The sequence below is a fragment of the Anguilla rostrata genome, chromosome 13, assembly GCF_018555375.3.
Source record: "Anguilla rostrata isolate EN2019 chromosome 13, ASM1855537v3, whole genome shotgun sequence".
Classification (NCBI taxonomy): domain Eukaryota; kingdom Metazoa; phylum Chordata; class Actinopteri; order Anguilliformes; family Anguillidae; genus Anguilla; species Anguilla rostrata.
Window position 1 is genome coordinate 41,894,946 of NC_057945.1, and position 22,471 is coordinate 41,917,416.

At 48.7% G+C, this 22,471-nt stretch overlaps 1 protein-coding gene across 2 annotated transcripts; it reads left to right on the plus strand.

The window, feature by feature from the left end:
* The first annotated feature begins 730 nt into the window (after positions 1–730).
* On the plus strand, positions 731–22,439 carry padi2 (peptidyl arginine deiminase, type II). Of its 2 annotated transcripts, none has more exons than XM_064305215.1 (16): positions 731–997; positions 7,726–7,900; positions 9,461–9,530; positions 9,807–9,868; positions 11,205–11,322; positions 12,037–12,189; positions 13,854–14,041; positions 16,450–16,553; positions 17,433–17,544; positions 18,119–18,226; positions 18,792–18,943; positions 19,474–19,621; positions 20,814–20,907; positions 21,157–21,236; positions 21,679–21,807; positions 22,169–22,439. In XM_064305215.1, the coding sequence occupies exons 1-16, from the start codon at positions 909–911 to the stop codon at positions 22,400–22,402; spliced, it is 2,016 nt and encodes a 671-aa protein (XP_064161285.1). In that variant the 5' UTR covers positions 731–908; the 3' UTR covers positions 22,403–22,439. The 2 variants fall into 2 exon arrangements, with proteins under 2 accessions (XP_064161285.1, XP_064161284.1); XM_064305214.1 differs by lacking the exon at positions 731–997 and adding an exon at positions 1,957–2,213.
* The last annotated feature ends 32 nt before the right edge of the window (positions 22,440–22,471 follow it).

The following is a 22,471-nucleotide window of genomic DNA, read 5'->3' on the forward strand; positions in this document are numbered from 1 at the left end:
CTAACCACTGAACCTAAACCACCTAATCCCAACCATAACCACTGAACCTTAACCACCTAACCCCAACCCTAACCACTGAACCTTAACCACCTAACCCCAACTCTAACCACTGAACCTTAACCACCTAACCCCAACCCTAACCACTGAACCTTAACCACCTAACCCCAACCCTAACCACTGAACCTTTTTAGTGACCAGGTGTCCACACTTTAGGCAATTAGGAGCCTATTGATTCACCTATGTCTTTAATTTGCAGTTTTACCCCTTTTTATGCAATTGTTTGCAATAGAACACAATAAGCACAAAATAAACAGGAGAATTTTATTCTTTATGGCGTGCATAGCTGGTTCTGGCATAATGTCACTCAAGAGGGTAAATAATCCCTCTAAACATGAAAAGCACCTAATTAAGAAAAAAATAACAGCTTGTTGAAATTCAGGGATTGAGACTGATCGGAAGGAAAACAAGCATACACTGGGCCGAGTCCGGGGACCCCTGGCATGTACATCCCCCACTGCAGATAAAACTGCCAGAACCAGTTGAAAACATAACCTGAAACTGAAATAACGTCAAAAACCCCAGAAAGTGAACTATCACTTTTAATTCAGATATGGGAGTTACAGTGCAGGCGAGTAATTACACGCTACGGCAGCTGGGAATAGACCTACAGGCTACTGCCGGGCTCTGCGTGTAAAGACAAGTTTTACATTTCTAAAGGATTGGTTTGATGTGGCATGCAGTACTATCAAAGACAAAGACGACATTCAACTTCGCTTCACAATACGTCCTTCTCTCATATATTCTATGAAGATACAACGCTGCTGTCCCAAACATAGCCTGCATTTCTGCATCTGAGAACAAATCGCATCTCCAGCATTCTACGCGGAAATCCCCGGAGACGACCCAGCATGCACCAGCGGACATTCCGTCTATCCTGCGAGGACGTTTCCAAAGCTTTGTATGTTGTGGGTACAGAGCTGCAAGTGAACATCAGCAGGTAAATTTAGGCAACAGCCGTATGCATGGTTTCATTACATGGGAATAAGCTGACCATTCTTTTAAAAAAATGCTTTGCGCAAATGACTCGTTTCTCAGAACAGATGTGTTAAACATAACGCATAACGTGTAATTTTTTAACACACTTCCATGTCTAGTTAAGGGTAACACATTTTGTGTTACTTTCAACACAGTCTGTGTTATAAAGTACTCCTTTGTAACACATTAATTGCATATTTGTAACACTGAAGTTATAACTTTGACACAAAATGTGTTGGATATTAACACATCCTTTAGAGTGTGTGACACCAGTGTCGTAATTAGGCCACTCGTACATCATTGTAACATATCCAGTAAAAGGTTAAGTGCTAAATTAACTCTAACAGAATGAAGTGGTGCCTACTTGGACTGATATGTGCTCTGTTATAGTTGAATTAACACTGGAGATTTACTATATAGACAGTGGACGTTACATAATACGAAACTTACACTCATTTTAAGTAGCTTGGTCTCAACGTATAGCCATAAAGGACTATAATCTTACTCCTATTTATGGTCATCGTTCTCTATTGACTTTCCTTTCCATGTGGTTCTTCCACCCATTAACTCGGCTCTGTGTCATCAAATGTTTGCAAAATATCTTTCTTCGCCTGATGAATGACAGATCCTCATAACAGCCACATTTTAGCGACTGCTAATGCGTTAGGACAGCTCGCAAAGACGCCTCCTTAGCCTACTATGGAGATAGCAGGATAGAGTTATTGGACACGGACCTGGATCAGTAGCTTGCATTCTCAGGTGTAAGATCAGGTCTTAAGAATGAAAGGCTTCGGGGTAGATTTTAAAAAGGTTCATACCAACGCAAAGCAAATTTTATCATATAAAACCGCGCCATCTGACGGCGACGACCTGAATTGCGTCTCCTTGGAGAATCCGGAAAACTAACCAATCATAAGACGGCTGAATGAGAAAGCGGGTCGGGGAGGAGATACCTGTTATTTCCACGAAGTCGGGTTAGATTGCCTACTGTAAGCAAGACTGCTATTGTGCTACTGTTGGAGACACAGCGACACCTCGTCCAGCTTTTGTCCATTTATATAACACAGTCCACTAGCACCAATAGCCATGGTTTTAACTCGGACACTCCGAATCGAGCCGGATAAAACCACAGCAGCGATGTATGTAGTCGGCACGGAGCTGAACGTAAACTTAGACAGGTATGGTATTATTTATTTGTTTATCTACTTGTGTATTTATTTTCCCGTTACATCTGCATTTTTGTAGTGTTGTGGCTATTGTTTTGTATTTGTTTTTACAAAAGTTTAAGAGATAATCAGTTGGGTTGTAGCATGTAGCAGACACCTGTCTTGCTTCATCCTGATGACTGCATATAATGCTCTTAAGTAAATGCGTGTTTATTTGGTGCGTGAATTTGTTAAACACACGTATCCTAGTTGAGGTGAAAGACACGTTACATTTTATCTCTAATATGTCAACGTTTCCTACAAAATTTTCATTATTTGTAATTTTGTTATGTGTAAGTATTTGGAATCAAATGACTAATTGTCTTTCAACATGAACTCAGTCCCCTTGTTTCACTTGGCGGAAGGAACCGTGATACGGCATTTCTCTGCCACCGATGGAGATAAAAACATTTCAAGTAGTTTAAAGTCTGATAGAAAAACGATTCGTGGTTTCCACCCTCACTTTCTAATTTCCATGCGGGTTGTTGCTGAATAGTATTTAATCTATTTAATTACCGTTGGAGAAATACACTGCCTGTTGAAGAAACAATTAACAAAAAGCCCTGTTCTTTGTAGCACAATTCAGTTTCAGGCCTCTATAATGGAGGTGGGAGTCTATCCACACATTCTGGCTAGATTCCCTGCAGGCTACATCACTGTTTGTGCTCTTCAGTGTGGAAAGTTATGTCCTTGTTTACTTTCCCGTTTATAGTCGAATCAAACATACAGAGGAGGGTTTGAGCAACATTAGTCTCGGCAGTCCCTATAGTAGCACATACATTCAGTCTGTCGCTGTCTAAACTGTTGTTTTATCTAAACCGTTAAATACTGCCGTTGAAAGAATATGGAATTAGACAAGAAAATAATGCTACATTGCATAACTAGGGTAAAATATAGAAAACATATTTTATATATTCTATGTGTAGGCCTATACTTCTGGGGTTTTTTGTTTTGTTGTTGAAGTAATTCAGAAGCTTTGCCCAAGGGCACTAAATCAAGTGTCACCTTGCGTAGCAGTGCAGGAGGTAGGCTAACTGATAGCGATCTGGGGATTTCCGTGTTATGGCAGACGGAGGCCTGCACACACACAGTAACAGCGAGAGACACTGCAAGCCCACTTCAGTTCACATTTATTAAATAATACTTTCAGAATGTATTGTGAATAATTTTGCGCCCATCCACGTATCCAGTGTAATGGTATGTTGCACTGTTCCGATCATACTTTCTTGGTGTGCAGTATGCAGCTGAAGAAGAGATTTATTTAATTCTTTTCTCGAAGAGAGAGATTCAGTGGTCAGTGTTCCTATTGCCCCGAACGAGCTGTTCGGTATTAATTCCATCTAGTGCATTGTGAGTGATATTCGTGGGTGTATCGTGCTGACTGAAATCAGTGTCTTTTTTTTTTTTTTTGGATGGCAAGTAAAATTTTCCCTGTCCAGTTTAGCATGAGGAAAGTAGATTCACGCTGCTCTGTTGAACCTTGATATCCAGACTGCCTAAGGATTGGCAACAAAACACTCACATGAAAATGCACATAAACCAAGTGGCCAAAACCGGGCTGCATTTTAGAAGCTCACTTGTTGAGAAAAGTTTCTCACTAGCACCAGTGCAGTTGGCTCCAGTATCTGTTTCAGCCACCCGTTCCAATGCAAATTAATGTTAACAATACGATCAAAATACTAAGTCAATAATTTTTTAACGTAAGAAAATGTAGTCGCAATAGATTTTTTTTTTGAATGTCTCCCCATGTGCTAATTTGTTAAGTTATTGTGTTATTTGGACAATATTTTTATGGACAAATCAGAGACTGTGTGTGTCACTGCCTCTCACTGCACTTCCCCTACTTTCCAACCCCTGGAGAGTCTGTGGGTGAAGTGACTCAGTCCATATTTATTCTAGTCTATGGTATAAACAGACATGCACACGCATGCACATACACACTCACACACACACACACACTCACACATACACACTCACTCACTCACACACACACACACACAGAAACGCTCACTAACTCACACACACTCACTCTCTCTCACACACACACAAACGCTCACTCACTCACACACACTCACTCTCTCTCTCACACATACACACACACACACACAAATGCTCACTCACTCGCACTCACGCTCTCTCTCACACACATGCGCACGCGCACACACACAAACACTCACTCACTCACTCACACTCACTCTCTCTCTTTCTCTCTCACACACACACACACACACACACACAGACGCACGCACACACACACACACATGCACATGCGCACACACACACACACACAAGGAAGACTAACTTGCTTTTGATGCATGCTGGTGTGGATAGTCAACATGGAAAATCTGGTGAAAATCCAATTATCCAGTATGATTGTTTCAGCTGTGTATGTGTGTGTGTGTGTTTGTGTTTGCGTGTGTGTGTGCGTGTGTGCATGTGCGTGTGTGTGTGTGTTTGTGCGTGTATGTGTGTTTGCATGTGGACTCTTCTAAAGTACAGTGGGAGCCTGAAGCTATAACTGTTGCGGTGAGGTTAGTAGTCAGCAGTAATGATGACTGCAGAGAGAAAAGAAGGGAGGTGAAGACAAAACCGGTACAATGGAAACCCGACACCACTCTGACCAGGATACTGTGTGAGAAAGATCGTCTATTCAAATACACAAGAAACGCCCTCACACACACACCCACAAACACACACACACACACACAGGCCACATACACACACACACACACTCACACACACACCTACAAATACACACACACACACACACACACACACACCCACAAATACACACACACACACAGGCCACACACACACACACACACAGGCCACACACACACACACACACACACACACACACACAAATACACACACACACACACACACACACACAGGCCACACACAGGCCACACACACACACTCACACACACACCCACAAATACACACACACACACACAGGCCACACACACACACACTCACACACACACCCACAAATACACACACACACACACACACACACACTCACACACACACCCACAAATACACACACACACACACACACTCACACACACACCCACAAATACACACACACACACACACACACACCCACAAATACACACACACACACACAGGCCACACACACACACTCACACACACACACACACACCCACAAAAACGCCCTCACACACACACCCACAAATACACACACACACACACACACACACACAGGCCACACACACACACACACTCACACACACACCCACAAACACAGGCCACACACACACACACACACACACACCCACAAACACACACACACACACACACCCACAAACACACAGGCCACACACACACACCCACAAACACAGGCCACACACACACACAGGCCTCACACACACACACCAGCCTGCTGATTGTTGTCGTTGTTTTTTTACTTCCCTGTTTCAGAGAGTTGAGTCAGCACTGTGTCTTAGGATCCAAAGGACAGCACTCTGAGAGATCAACAGTGATAAAGTAAAAAAAAAGAAGTAAAGTACAGACTGTTGAGAAAGAGTGTCTAGTCTAGACTCAGACTAATCTGATGGTAAAGCTGTTTCTAAATGATAGGCATTTATAGCCCAGCGCAAGTGCTCTAGTGGGTTTATTTACTAATACAGTAAACTTGGGATCCTTTTTATTGAATCATATCAAATCACTATTTACTTAATATAACGCCTTTCATGCAAGATTGCAATACGAAGTGCTTCACATAGTAAAGATAAAGAGATCCGTAAAAAAGCTACAGTGATACTGAAAACAGTGAAAACACACACAAAAAATAATAAATAATAATAAAACCATCAATAATAACAAGAATTATAGCAATAAAAAACTAGTATAGTAAGATGAAGGTAATAGATGTAAAATTAACTAAATTAAGTGAGGTAAAATAAAAAATAAAAAATAAAAATAAAAGGCAATGACATTGAAGTAAAATAAGTGAAAAAATAAAAGTGAAATAAAAAGTAAAAGCCAAAATAAAAAGTTATGTTTAGAATCTAGCGCTATTTCTAAAGCCCTCAGGTCCTTTGGCAGGCCGTCCCAGAGGCGAGGACCACAGACACTAAAAGCTGCCTCCCTGTCCTGTCGGTCTTTGTCCTAGCCTGTGGAACAGCTAAAAGGCCACTGCCAGAGGACCGGAGGAATCTAAAGGGAGCACATTTTAAAAACATGTGCAATGTATTCGGGCGCTAGTCTGTCGAGTGATTTGAGAACCAATAAAAGAATCTTAAAATCTATTCTAAAACCAACAGGCAACCAGTGAAGGGCATTTAGAATATGTGTGAAGTGTGCTGTCCTGGTCGAGGTCAATCAATGATCTGCAGTTGATCTAGAGTTTTCTCAGGTAGTACAGCATTGCAGTACTGAAGCCTGCTAGTGATGAAAGGCTGCATATATTATGCATTAGGCTGTCTGTCTGCCCAGGAACAGCTGTGAGGGTTAGGATAGTTTTACCAGTGAAAATATGTGTATGTTTTTTTAAATGTGTAACTTACTGTTTGTTTTGTTTTCACCACGTACTCATTTTTTGTCTTTATTCACTACCCACTACCCTGCATAAGGTGTGAGTAATATACAGTAAAGTACCGTGCTGGGGCTGTGTAATATACAGTAAAGTACCGTGATGGGGCTGTGTAATATACAGTAAAGTACCGTGCTGGGTCTGTGTAATATACAGTAAAGTACCGTGCTGGGGCTGTGTAATATACAGTAAAGTACCGTGCTGGGGCTGTGTAATATACAGTAAAGTACCATGCTGGGGCTGTGTAATATACAGTAAAGTACCGTGCTGGGGCTGTGTAATATACAGTAAAGTACCATGCTGGGGCTGTGTAATATACAGTAAAGTACCGTGCTGGGGCTGTGTAATATACAGTAAAGTACCGTGCTGGGGCTGTGTAATATACAGTAAAGTACCGTGCTGGGGCTGTGTAATATACAGTAAAGTACCGTGCTGGGGCTGTGTAATATACAGTAAAGTACCGTGCTGGGGCTGTGTAATATACAGTAAAGTACCGTGCTGGGGCTGTGTAATATACAGTAAAGTACCGTGCTGGGGCTGTGTAATATACAGTAAAGTACCGTGCTGGGGCTGTGTAATATACAGTAAAGTACCGTGCTGGGGCTGTGTAATATACAGTAAAGTACCGTGCTGGGGCTGTGTAATATACAGTAAAGTACCGTGCTGGGGCTGTGTAATATACAGTAAAGTACTGTGCTGGGGCTGTGTAATATACAGTAAAGTACCCTGCTGGGGCTGTGTAATATACAGTAAAGTACTGTGCTGGGGCTGTGTAATATTAGACCATGAAAACCCATCTGTTGTGTCTTTAAATAGAATGAGTTTAAGAACTCCTAGTTACACCAAACTATGAGCTCATTGGTTTTCAACAGAGATTTTCCAAACTGGAGCAGATCAGTGCTTTATATCTTTACCTTTTTAATTTAGGCGGGCGCCTCCCACATGCAAGTACTTCTCAGTGCAATGCAGCCACACGGTGCACTACAGGATCTCTCCCCCTGCCCCTCCCCAAGAGGACAGCACCCTGCTGCACCCCCTCACCCCAAAATCCACCCTCATCGTCACCATGGACGCCGCCAGCGAGCATGCTTTCGACAGCAAGGTGAGCCGAGCAGGTGTAAGAGCAGAAAATTTGAAACCATTCCTGGGAACTTCTGCCAGTAGTAACAGTAACTGAAGTGGTCTAGACAGGCAGCTGTGATAAAGATTTTACTATTTAAATTTAAGTTTAACCGCCTCCACTGTGTAAAGCCAGAACCTGGCAAATCTCCCACTGCTATTTCAGAGCGGCACCTCCTCAGAGACCACCACCTCCCTGGAGGAGGCATGTGTGGATGCTTGGGTCTGCCTCATTTGAAAGCAACACTGCAGTATGAAAGACTGTGCTTTTACAAACACAACCTCACTATTCTCTTGGAAAAAGCTTACACACGTTCAGAAATTTGACTCTTGAGAGATGCAATCAATCCAGCTGCAGTACTGATGCCAAGTGATTCTGTTTCTAACTGAATAGTAGAATCTGTTATTGACATCAAAGACGTTTCAGACATGCGCTCTGTCAGCTGGTCTCAGCCGGTTGTCTGATCGTTTGTGTGGGTCTGTCAGTGATAGTGCAGTGTACCTGTTCCTGTGCCTCGAGTCTGCACAGGGAGCTTTACACAGGCTAATGGAGCCAGATTTTACAGCACAGTGATGAGTTACTAAGGACAGCTAATCAAACCAGATTCTATAGAGCAGTTATACAGGACGGTTAATCAAGCCAGATTCCATGATGGGATGAGCGATAATAGTTTACTTATGACTAATCCGACTGCTTTGTACATTGGTATGAGTTTCCCCAGGATGGCTAATCGAGACAGTATGTTCCCAGGATGGCTGATGAAGCGGGTAGAGTTGCCAGGATGGCTAATGGAAGCAGGGCATGAGTTTCCCCGAGATAGCTAATGGAAGCAGAGTATGAGTTTGTTCAGGATGGCTAATGGAAGCAGGGTATGAATTTGCCCAGGATGGCTAATCAAAGCAGGGTATGAGTTTGCCCAGGATGGCTAATGGAAGCAGAGTATGAGTTTGCCCAGGATGGCTAATGGAAGCAGTGCCTGAGTTTGCCCAGGATGGCTAATGGAAGCAGCGTATGAGTTTGCCCAGGATGGCTAATGGAAGCAGAGTATGAGTTTCCCCAGGATGGCTAATCGAAGCACAGTATGAGTTTCCCCAGGATGGCTGATGGAAGCAGGGTATGAGTTTGCCCAGGATGGCTAATGGAAGCAGGGCATGAGTTTCCCCGAGATAGCTAATGGAAGCAGAGTATGAGTTTGCCAGGATGGCTAATGACAGAGTATGAGTTTGCCCGGGTGGCTAATGAAGCAGGTGAGTTGCAGTATGCCTAATGGAAGCAGAGTATGAGTTTGCCTAGGATGGCTAATGGAAACAGAGTATGAGTTTGTTCAGGATGGCTAATGGAAGCAGAGTATGAGTTTGCCCAGGATGGCTAATGGAAGCAGAGTATGAGTTTGCCCAGGATGGCTAATGGAAGCAGAGTATGAGTTTTCCCAGGATGGCTAATGGAAGCAGTGTCTGCAGTGGGGTTATACAGGGCAGATTGTACAGTGTGTGAGTGGTAATGAGAGGTCTGTCAGGGGTAATCCTGTGTGCCTTTGTACAGCTGTCAGTGCAGTATTACAGAGATCCCAGGGAGGCGCTGGGGAAGGCTGTTCTTCACCTCACTGCAGTAGGTAAGCATCGTTATCTGACTCTGAGGGAATATTTCTCTTACATTTTTTCAATAAATGATTCCATTGTATCTTAGATTCCCTATGTATTTTTATTTACTTAGAAAAATCCATGTTACCATCAAAAACATGCAATTAGTTGCTATGGTTTTTCAGGATCAGTTAAATTCCTACTCCGTAATAAAGTGTGACAGATTATGAAGGAAGAGCCAGCACACACGTCAAAGTGGTGTTGTGCCTGAAACGGAACAGTCCTGACATGGAACGTCTTTCTTTCAGAGATCTCCCTGGATGTGGATGCGGATCGGGATGGGGTGGTGGAGACGAACAATCCGAATAAGGTAGATCCCGCCTACTACATGCCTACCGCGCCGCCACTGCACACCTACTGCACACCCACTGCATACCACCATCCAGATACTCACCACCCCACTGCACACCACTGCCACCACTTCACACCCACTGGCCATGCTACCACTGCTTACTGCCCGTACTCACCCCCTACACAGCCACTGCACACCCACTGCATACTCACTGCACTCCCACTGCATACTCACTGCACGCCCAATGCACACCTACTGCACACCCACTTCACACCCACTGCGTACCCACTGCATACCCACTGCATGCCTACTGCCCCCGTACTGCACCCCCCTACACAGCCACTGCACACCCATTTCACACCCACTGCACGCCCATGCAACGACTGCCTGCCTACTGCCCCATCTGCACCCTAACAGCCATGCACACCCATTTCACAGCCACTGCACGCCCACTGCATACCCACTGCATACCGACTGCCTGCCTACTGCCCCCATACTGCACCCCCCTACACAGCCACTGCACGCCCACTGCACCCCCACTGCACACCCACTGCAAGCAAAGCTGCTTCTGACATGCTGCCCTGCAGATCTGTATAATTAGCACAGAAAGCTGCGCAGCGCACTGCTCTGTCAGAGAGGGTTAGCGTATCGGCGCGGAGCACTGCTCGGTCAGAGAGGGTTAGCGTAGCGGCGTGGCGCACTGCTCTGTCAGAGAGGGTTAGCGTAGCGGCGCGGAGCACTGCTCTGTCAGACAGGGTTAGCGTATCGGCGCGGAGCACTGCTCTGTCAGACAGGGTTAGCGTATCGGCGCGGAGCACTGCTCTGTCAGAGAGGGTTAGCGTAGCGGCGTGGCGCACTGCTCTGTCAGAGAGGGTTAGCGTAGCGGCGCGGCGCACTGCTCTGTCAGACAGGGTTAGCGTATCGGCGCGGAGCACTGCTCTGTCAGAGAGGGTTAGCATAGCGGCGCGGCGCACTGCTCTGTCAGAGAGGGTTAGCGTAGCGGCGCGGCGCACTGCTCTGTCAGAGAGGGTTAGTGTAGCGGCACGGCGCACTGCTCTGTCAGAGAGGGTTAGCGTAGTGGCGCGGCGCACTGCTCTGTCAGAGAAGGTTAGCGTAGCGGCGCGGTGCACTGCTCTGACAGAGAGGGTTAGCGTAGCGGCCATAGAAATGAGCTTACTGCGCTAACACTGCCGCTTGCTTCTCTGCTGGGTGCTACTGTTTTACTCCAGGTCCTGAACCTGAAATCCTTCAGTTAAATATCCAGCCGTATGAATGGATTGTGTGTAAACATTGTACGTTGTGTGAGTGGGTCTGGATCTGAGCGTTTGTCCTCCCTGCTCTTTGTTGGTCTCAGGGCTCCTGGAAGTGGGGCCCCAGGGGCCACGGCGCCATCCTCCTGGTCAACTGCGACTCAGAGAGCACCTTCAGGAAGTCCCCAGACACAGAGAAGCCTGAGATAACCAAGGTTTCAGGTGTGGGATGACCCGGCTGCACTAGAATAAGCCACTGCTGACAGGCACATGCTCTTATTTGTATGTATATAATGTCATATGTGTGAGGGAACAGGACTGGTTCTGTGCTATATGGGAGGGGATAGGACTGGTTCGGTGCTGTATGAAAGGGAACAGGGCTGGTTCTGTGCTGTATGAGAGGGAACAGGACTGGTTCTGTGCTGTATGAGAGGGAACAGGGCTGGTTCTGTGCTGTATGAGAGGGAACAGGATTGGTGCTGTGCTGTATGAGAGGGAACAGGGCTGGTTCTGTGCTATAAGAGAGGGGATAGGACTGGTTCGGTGCTGTATGAAAGGGAACAGGGCTGGTTCTGTGCTGTATGAGAGGGAACAGGACTGGTTCTGTGCTGTATGAGAGGGAACAGGGCTGGTTCTGTGCTGCATGAGTGGGACCAGGACTGGTTCTGTGCTGTATGAGCGGGAACAGGACTGTTTCTGTGCTGCATGAGCATGAGCAGGACTGGTTCGGTGCTGTATGACAGGGAACAGGACTGGTTCTGTGCTGTATGAAAGGGAACAGGACTGGTTCTGTGCTGTATGAAAGGGAACAGGACTGGTTCGGTGCTGTATGAAAGGGAACAGGACTGGTTCTGTGCTGCATGAGAGGGAACAGGACTGGTTCTGTGCGGGTATGTGTGGGTAAAGGCCAGACCTCGGGTCCCGGTGTCTCCACAGATCTGAAAGACATGTCACGCATGGTGGTGCGGACCAAAGGGCCAGCCCAGCTTCCTGAGGGCTACCTGCTGACCTTGCACGTGTCTCAGGCTGATGCGGAAACAATCAGAGTTTTCCGGGATGGGAAGCAGAACAGCAATTCTATCGAATTCAGTGAGTACTGCCACATGCATGAAAATAGCCATCATTCCAATACCCCTCCCTCCACCCCACCCTCTGCTTTGCCCCGCCCTCTGCCCCGCCCTCTGCTTGGCCCCACCCTCTGCTTGGCCCCTCCCTCCACCCCACCCTCTGCCCCGCCCTCTGCTTGGCCCCACCCTCTGCTTGGCTTCTCTCTCCACCCCACCCTCTGCTTTGCCCCGCCCTCCGCCCTGCCCTCTGCTTGGCCCCTCCCTCCACCCACCCTCTGCTTGGCCCCTCCCTCCACCCCACCCTCTGCTTTGCCCCGCCCTCCGCCCTGCCCTCTGCTTGGCCCCTCCCTCCACCCCACCCTCTGCTTGGCCCCTCCCTCCACCCCACCCTCTGCTTGGCCCCCCTCCACCCCACCCTCTGCTTTGCCCGCCCTCCGCCCTGCCCTCTGCTTGGCCCCTCCCTCCACCCCACCCTCTGCTTGGCCCCGCCCTCCACCCCACCCTCTGCTTGGCCCCTCCCTCTGCCCTGCCCTCTGCTTGGCCCCACCCTCTGCCCTGCCTCTGCTTGGCCCCACCTCTGCCCTGCCCTCTGCTTGGCCCCACCCTCTGCCCTGCCCTCTGCTTGGCCCCTCCCTCTGCCCTGCCCTCTGCTTGGCCCCACCCTCTGCCCTGCCCTCTGCTTGGCCCCACCCTCTGCCCTGCCCTCTGCTTGGCCCCACCCTCTGTGGCCCCTGCCCTCTGCTTGGCCCCCCTCTGCCCTGCCCTCTGCTTGGCCCCACCCTCTGCCCTGCCCTCTGCTTGGCCCCACCCTCTGCCCTGCCCTCTGCTTGGCCCCACCCTCTGCCCTGCCCTCTGCTTGGCCCCTCCCTCTGCCCTGCCCTCTGCTTGGCCCCACCCTCTGCCCTGCCCTCTGCTTGGCCCCTCCCTCTGCCCTGCCCTCTGCTTGGCCCCACCCTCTGCCCTGCCCTCTGCTTGGCCCCACCCTCTGCCCTGCCCTCTGCTTGGCCCCACCCTCTGCCCTGCATCTGCTTGGCCCCTCCCTCTGCCACTGCCCTCTGCTTGGCCCACCTCTGCTGCCACTGCTGCCCACCCTCCCTCCCTGCTTCCCGCCCTCGCTGATGTGCTCTCCACACTCCAAACACAAATAGAAAAGACCACCTGACCACAGACTTCCATCTGAAATCAGACAGGAAAACACCATCCACAGACCCTACTCCAATAGATCCATTCCACTAACAGACCATCACACACCATTCCACTGACCGAACCCATTCCACTAACAGGTTCCATCCCACTAACAGAAGCCATCCCACTAACAGACTCACAGGAACACACATTACAAACTGTGTAATGCAGAGGAAAGGTCTGAAAATGCTCTATGGTCTAAAAATGTGTTTTTTCTTTGTATTTTTATTTAGTTTTAATTGCATTACTATATTTTAGACTACCACCTACCTCCTCCTTACAAAGTAAAAAGAAGAAATTTAAATAGTAATGAATAAGTATTTGAACAACTGAATGCCATGAACTTTTGGCACCATTTACTTTTTTAAGTTTCAACGTTACAAATTGCTACAGTTGGAAATTTCCAATAGATCCACAGGGTGAACATAGCACAGCTTCTGAACAGACAGTGATGGCACAAAGGTCTAAACCTAAATATTCTCCATTAAACTTTTTTTGCAGGCAACATCTTCAGTTACTTCACCAGAGACTACCCCCTGGTTTTGAGTGCGGACAGACTCTGCCAGGTGATACCGTATAAAGGGGGCGTCGTGGAAACAGATTTCTTTGTGGAGGGCCTTCGTTTCCCGGATAAGGACTTTGATGGCCTGGTCACCATCAACCTTAGTCTGCTGGAGCCCACCTCAAAGGTGCGTACCCTGCTCTGCGTGGGCTGCTCCTGGGAGACACACTATACTACAGTGCTGCTCAGTGTGCAGGACTGCTGCTCCTGGGAGACACGCTGTACTACAGTGCTGCTCAGTGTGCAGGACTGCTGCTCCTGGGAGACACGCTGTACTACAGTGCTGCTCAGTGTGCAGGACTGCTGCTCCTGGGAGACACGCTGTACTACAGTGCTGCTCAGTGTGCAGGACTGCTGCTCCTGGGAGACACGCTGTACTACAGTGCTGCTCAGTGTGCAGGACTGCTGCTCCTGGGAGACACGCTGTACTACAGCGCTGCTCAGTGTGCAGGACTGCTGCTCTTGGGAGACACGCTGTACTACAGCGCTGCTCAGCGTGCAGGACTGCTGATCCTGGGAGACACGCTGCACTACAGCACTGCTCAGCTTGCAGCTTCTCCTGGGAGACACGCTGTACTACAGCGCTGCTCAGTGTGCAGGTCAGCTGCTCCTGGGAGACACACTATACTACAGCGCTGCTCAGTGTGCAGGTCAGCTGCTCCTGGGAGACACGCTGCACTACAGCGCTGCTCAGTGTGCAGGACTGCTGCTACTGGGAGACACGCTGCACTACAGCGCTGCTCAGTGTGCAGGACTGCTGCTCCTGGGAGACACGCTGTACTACAGTGCTGCTCAGTGTGCAGGACTGCTGCTCCTGGGAGACACGCTGTACTACAGCGCTGCTCAGTGTGCAGGACTGCTGCTCTTGGGAGACACGCTGTACTACAGCGCTGCTCAGCGTGCAGGACTGCTGATCCTGGGAGACACGCTGCACTACAGCACTGCTCAGCTTGCAGCTGTCCTGGGAGACACGCTGTACTACAGCGCTGCTCAGTGTGCAGGTCAGCTGCTCCTGGGAGACACACTATACTACAGCGCTGCTCAGTGTGCAGGTCAGCTGCTCCTGGGAGACACGCTGCACTACAGCGCTGCTCAGTGTGCAGGACTGCTGCTACTGGGAGACACGCTGCACTACAGCGCTGCTCAGTGTGCAGGACTGCTGCTCCTGGGAGACACGCTGTACTACAGTGCTGCTCAGTGTGCAGGACTGCTGCTCCTGGGAGACACGCTGTACTACAGTGCTGCTCAGTGTGCAGGACTGCTGCTCCTGGGAGACACGCTGTACTACAGTGCTGCTCAGTGTGCAGGACTGCTGCTCCTGGGAGACACGCTGTACTACAGTGCTGCTCAGTGTGCAGGACTGCTGCTCCTGGGAGACACGCTGTACTACAGCGCTGCTCAGTGTGCAGGTCAGCTGCTCCTGGGAGACACGCTGTACTACAGCGCTGCTCAGTGTGCAGGACTGCTGCTCTTGGGAGACACGCTGTACTACAGCGCTGCTCAGCGTGCAGGACTGCTGATCCTGGGAGACACGCTGCACTACAGCACTGCTCAGCTTGCAGCTGCTCCTGGGAGACACGCTGTACTACAGCGCTGCTCAGTGTGCAGGTCAGCTGCTCCTGGGAGACACGCTGTACTACAGCGCTGCTCAGTGTGCAGGTCAGCTGCTCCTGGGAGACACGCTGTACTACAGCGCTGCTCAGCGTGCAGGACTGCTGCTCTTGGGAGACACGCTGTACTACAGCGCTGCTCAGCGTGCAGGTCAGCTGCTCCTGGGAGACATGCTGTACTACAGCGCTGCTCAGTGTGCAGGTCAGCTGCTCCTGGGAGACACGCTGTACTACAGCGCTGCTCAGCATGCAGGTCAGCTGCTCCTGGGAGACCCTGTAGCACAGTGGACACTTCCGGTTATTTTTTCTATTTTCCTGAAGCGAAAACCCAGTTTCGACATCCCAGGAGAGGGCTATTTGTGTGATAATGAAAAAAAACCCAGAAATCCCAGGAGTGGCATGCTGGTGCATCGGCGTCTCAGTGATCTCCTTAAGGGTGTGGAACTCGCAACACAAGAAGACACAACAGCAACACAGTGGCAGGTCTCTTTTTCAGCCCTACCGGAGGTCCTCTCGCTGAGACAGACGCTCAGCCGCGCGGCGTCTTCACACCTAGTGTTTATCCCGCCGTTACACCTGTCTGCCACACCCCTATGTACACCTGACCTGAGCTCATGAAGAAATCACATGGGAGTAGCCCCACCCCCAGGGACATCTGGTTCACATCACCTGATGCCAGCAACCAATCATCAAAAGGAATATAGGTGTATGTGTTTTATCTACTTGTTACAACAGATCTTTTACAACTATGTTTTATAAAGTTTTCAGCCTAATCAAATTTGGGGGGGAAAAATTGGCAGGTATTAAGGAGATAAAACATTGAACTAGCTCCATTAAATATAACACTGCTGGTGTTTTTTCAGTGCTGCTTTTCACACTGGCTGTGGAGTGAAGACAAGTCCTGTATGTTTTCTGTTGTCTACAGCTTTTCCCTGAAACGCCCATCTTCACTGACAAGGTGATGTTCCGCGTGGCTCCCTGGATCATGACCCCCAACACCCTGGATCCTGTGGAGGTGTTTGTGTGCAGGTGAGGTGTGTGTGTGGGTGAGGTGTGCGTGTGTGGAGGTGAGGTGTGTGTGGGTGAGGTGTGCGTGTGTGCAGGTGAGGTGTGTGTGTGTAAGTCAGGTGTTTGTGTGCAGGTGAGGTGTGTGTGCAGGTGAGGTGTGTGTGTGTGTAAGTGAGGTGTGTGTATGTGCAGGTGAGGTGTGTGTGTGGGTGGTGTGCAGGTTCGGTGTGTATGTGTGTAAGTGAGGTGTGTGTATGTGCAGTTGAGGTGTTTGTGTGCAGGTGAGGTGTGTGTGTGTGGGTGAGGTGTTTGTGTGCAGGTGAGGTGTGTGTGTAGGTGAGGTGTGTGTATGTGCAGGTGAGGTGAGTGTGTGTGTGTGTGTGTGTGTGTAGGTGAGGTTTATTTTTTTTAAAATCTGACTTACATATCCATGGGATTTAGCGGCAGAGGACCTGTAAATATGAAACAAGCTGAAAAAACCTCAGTAACACTACACAACTGTTTGCACTGGGCCTGGTACAGACATTCTGTGCTGGGCCTGGTACAGACATTCTGTGCTGGGCCTGGTACAGACATTCTGCGCTGGGCCTGGTACAGACATTCTGCGCTGGGCCTGGTACTGACATTCTGCACTGGGCCTGGTACTGACATTCTGCACTGGGCCTGGTACAGACATTCTGCACTGGGCCTGGTACAGACATTCTGCACTGGGCCTGGTACTTTAGGGTGGCAGGCGTGAGGACACGCAGGGGTCTGTGGTCTGAAGCTGGAAAATAACCTTCAGCTCCAGAGCAGCAGCTGCTGATGTCTGTTAGCACAATGAACACTTTGCCTTGCGCTGCTGGTGGTGAAGCATGGAAGCTCATCAGTGGTAATGGCTTCTGTCTGGTGTCACGACAGCACCTCAGACAACTACCCCTTCCTGAAGGCCATGACGCACCTGGCGAAGGAGAGCGGCTGCAAGCTGAAGGTCTGCCACCAGTTCATGAACAGAAATGACCGCTGGATGCAGGTGTGTACAGGGCATACGGCCACCAGGGGTGTTCAGGTAGTGCTTCAGCACAGTAAACCCAAGAAATTACTGCAAATGAGGAACGGAACCACTCTCTCTCATCTCTCCAAAAAAAGAAGTTTCTGGACAGGAAAGATTTCTGCTTAATTGTGCTGAATTGTGGCTTACAGCAAAGGCCATGCTTGATGAAAACATAGTACATTTTGGAATAAATTTCCTGGCCGCAAATATTTAAGAAAAAGTTTTTCCAAATCCAGGTTCAAGAGTAAAACTTGTTTTACGCATGTTGTTGTTAAAAATGAACATTAGGGGAACTTCAAAGGACACTTCTGTGGAAGTAGCACTCTGTGCTTGGATCTGCCTGCAGTCAAACTGTTCTCTACTGATGGCAAGGTTTACTGGAATAATTACAGATTTGGGAATAAGGAAAACAGATGCTGCTTTAGTTCTGGATTTGGGATTAAGGAGAATAAATTCTGGAATAGTTCTGGATTTGGGATTAAGGAGAATAGATTCTGGACCCAGGGGGCTTTTTTGTGCTGTGTGGAAGTATCAAGCCAGATTCTCTTGACAGGATGAGATGGAGTTAGGATACATCGACTCTCCCCATCAGAGTTTCCCTGTGGTTCTGGATTCTCCTCGAGATGGACCCCTTTCTGACTTCTCCTATGAGGAGCTTCTGGTAGTAGCCTACAGATCTGCACCTTCCCAGAGTCAACATACTTTACATACAACTGCACATTACCTGCACCACACCTTCACATACAACTGCACATTACCTACACCACACCTTCACATACAACTGCACATTACCTACACCACACCTTTACATACAACTGCACATTACGTGCGCATTTCTAGGACCACACCTTTAACGACAAGTGCACATTTAGTTCTCTATAAATTGTGATGTAATTTCCCTGACTTCAAGATGGCGTCGTATTTCTTTCCTAGAGCACATGGTGCGGATGTGTATGGTTTAACTGTGATAAGCGCTGTTCCTGCATGCATTATATTATGTATTACATCAAGTGAAATATACTTATGCATACACACCTGTGAACACATACACATCTCCATTATTTTCATCATATTTATGTACTTATTTTTACATTTATTCATGAACAGATCTGAATCATTTGCATTCCTAGTTTCTATGGAATTGGCCTTTTCCAATACTACCCAACTCCCCCCCCACCCCCCCACCCCCACCCCCATCCCACCCCCTCCTGTCTGCAACATCCCAGGGGCCAGACTTCGGCTTTGTGACGAGATCAGCCTTGTGCAAGGAGGTGTCCAGTCTCGATTCATTTGGAAACCTGGAGGTGAGCCCTCCAGTCACTGTGCATGGGAAGAGCTATCCCCTGGGCAGGATCATCATTGGAGTGGCCTTCCCCACGTGAGTCTGCGGGGTTAGGGTGGGGTGGCCTTCCCCACATGAGTCTGCGGGTTAGGCGGGGGGGCTTCCCACGGAGTCTGCGGTTAGGTGGGGTCTTCCCCACCTGAGTCTGCAGGGTTAGGGTGGGGTGGGCTTCCCCACGTGAGTCTGCGGGGTTAGGGCGGGGTGGGCTTCCCCACGTGAGTCTGCGGGGTTAGGGTGGAGTGGCCTTCCCCACGTGAGTCTGCGGGGTTAGGGTGGAGTGGCCTTCCCCACGTGAGTCTGCGGGGTTAGGGTGGAGTGGCCTTCCCCACGTGAGTCTGCGGGGTTAGGGCGGGGTGGGCTTCCCCACGTGAGTCTGCGGGGTTAGGGTGGGGTGGCCTTCCCCACGTGAGTCTGCAGGGTTAGGGTGGAGTGGCCTACCCCAAGGCCTACTTGATGCTTATTGCTAAACACTAAAAAACTTTACATTTAAAATATTATTACATTACTGAACATGTATTATTGTTATTAGTTATTTTTTCAATTTGGACTACATCTCTCTTCAACAGAACCATCCATGGGCGCAACATGACCCAGGTAGTCCAGGACTTTTTGTGGGCCCAGAAAGTCCAAGAGCCAATTGCACTCTTCTCTGATTGGCTGGCTGTTGGTCATGTAGATGAATTCATGTCCTTTGTCCCTGCTCCCGACAGAAAGGTAAAATGGTTACCTAATCAGTAGTTGAAATAGAAAGATGACAACCTTACACCAAATCCATTTAATGTCAAATTCTGAATATTGCAAAACAGGGATGTAATTGACACCATTTTAAAATCTTTGGTTTTGCTTAGCTGGAGACTGAACATACAAATTTACATATTAAGGGTTGACTGAAATGGCCAGGAAACAATCATTGCAGTGTAATGGGAATATCACTGCAGTGGAGGGGGTTAATCTTTGCAGTAGAAGGGGATAATCAGTGCAGAGGGAAGGGGATAATCAATGCAGTGGGAAGGGGATAGTCATGGAGTGGGAAGGGGATAGTCATGGAGTGGGAAGGAGATAACCATTGCAGTGGGAACGGGATAGTCATGCAGTGGGATGGGGATAATCAGTGCAGAGGGAAGGGGATAGTCGTGCAGTGGGATGGGGATAATCAATGCAGTGGGAAGGGGATAGTCGTGGAGTGGGAAGGAGATAACCATTGCAGTGGGAAGGGGATAGTCATGCAGTGGGAGGGGGATAATCAGTGCAGTGGGAAAGGGATAGTCGTGCAGTGGGAGGGAGATAATCAATGCAGTGGGAAGGGGATAGTCGTGGAGTGGGAAGGAGATAACCATTGCAGTGGGAAGGGGATAGTCATGCAGTGGGAGGGGATAATCAGTGCAGTGGGAAAGGGATAGTCGTGCAGTGGGAGGGGGATAATCAGTGCAGTGGGAAGGGGATAGTCGTGCAGTGGGATGGGGATTATCAGTGCAGTGGGAAGGGGATAGTCGTGCAGTGGGGGGAGTGGATGGATTAGCAGTGCAGTGGAAAGGGATAACCGTGCAGAGGGAAGGGATAATCATGCAGGGGAAGGGGATAATCATGCAGTGGGAAGGGGATAATCAGTGCAGAGGGAAGGGGATAGTCATGCGGTGGGAAGGGGATAATCATGCAGTGGGAAGGGGATAATCAGTGCAGAGGGAAGGGGATAGTCATGCGGTGGGAAGGGGATAATCATGCAGTGGGAAGGGGATAATCAGTGTAGAGGGAAGGGGATAGTCATGCAGTGGGAAGGGGATAATCAGTGCAGAGGGAAGGGGATAGTCGTGCGGTGGGAAGGGGATAATCATGCAGTTTAAGGGGATAATCTTTGTGGTCGACAGGGCTACAGCTTTGTTTGTAATGGTGGTCTGCCTGTCTGCAGGGGTTCCGGCTGCTCTTAGCCAGCCCAGACGCTGCATACAGACTCTTCCTAAATTTACAGCATGATGGACATGGGGAGGCAAGGCTATTTGAGGGTAATCCTATGTTTCTACATTGCAATTTGGATACAGTATATTTTCTTACACACTTAATCCATATTAAATCCATATCTCTTTGCTAAGAGGCTATTTCCCTTGAAGGAGTCTGAAGTTTTATACAGTGTTTGAGGTGGGAGAGCATTTGGTGAACAAATTCATAAAAATGCACAGTACTAATTTATTATATCTAAACTATTTGCTTGCATGAAGCGATTTTAATGCATATTTTTATTGTACCTTTAACAGGAGTTCCAGGTAAAAAAACCATGTCTGTGGATGATATACTAAGTGACCCTCAACTCAGGTACACTAACAATTATGTCCAGGTGAGAACAATTACACATATGAACATCCCCTTCAGCTCAAAGTTTGTTATGATACATAATTAGCCATGAATATTATGTCATTATTTATTGGTTGTATAGGTTCCCTTATGCAGGGTAATCATACTGTGAGAAACAGCTTGAGTAGATGCACACACAATGTGCTGTGATACACAGCCTGTTGGTGTAACTGTGAGTGTGATTCTGACTTCAGTTGATACTAGAGGACAGGCATCAGATATAACATTGGAAATTAACATGCAGGTCTCCTATCAATTTAGTTGATTTTCTGTTTTAGATTTACCATTGCATGTTACTGCACTGCATTGTGTTGAGTGTCTGTGTTAGGGTAAAGGTTTAATACCACATTCTACAGGACGGTATTTGACTGATTGACCTGAGCCTGCAGTACAGGTTTCCATGGTGATTGTGGTTTTGCCAAAAGGGCTGCATAGACTGGAACCGGGACGTCCTGAAGAAGGAGTTGGGTCTGGAGGAGGGGGATATCATAGACCTGCCCATACTGTTCAAAATGGATGAAAAGAACCTGGCAGTGGCCTACTACCCTGACATGGTGAGACCGCGCCCTTCCACTATCGCCTAACACACACCTGAGGGCCCACCAGCAAACTCAAACTAGCGTTAAACACTCCACATATCAGCCCTGCATATTCTGTGCTGGACGACCGGCTAGCAGAAGCTCTTATTACCCAGGGCCCACCCTGCATGGCTCACTCAGCATGTGCACCTGATCACATGACTCCCTACCTGCCGCATGTGCATCTGATCACACGACTCCCTACCTGCCGCATGTGCATCTTATCACATGACCCTACTGCTGGAGTCAGCTGACTGCAGAGGGGCGAGTGTTGGGATTGGGATGGTTTGTGGGGCGGTTTGGGGTGGGAAATGAGTCACGTGTGTCTCCTGTGCAGGTGAACATGATTGTGCTGGGGAAGAACCTGGGGGTGCCCAAACCCTTCGGCCCGCAGGTGAATGGACAGTGTGCGCTGGAGGCGGAGATGAGCGCCCTGATGGGCAGGCTGGGCCTCACCTGCTTCTTCATCGATGACTTCACTTCCTACCACATGAAGCTGGGGGAGGTGCACTGCGGCTCCAACACCCGCCGACAGCCCTTCAGCTTCAGATGGTGGAACCTGGAGCTCTGAGAGAGAGGGGGGGGAGAGAGAGGGGGAAAGACAGGGAGAGGGAGACAGCGAGAGAGGGATGGAGGGAGG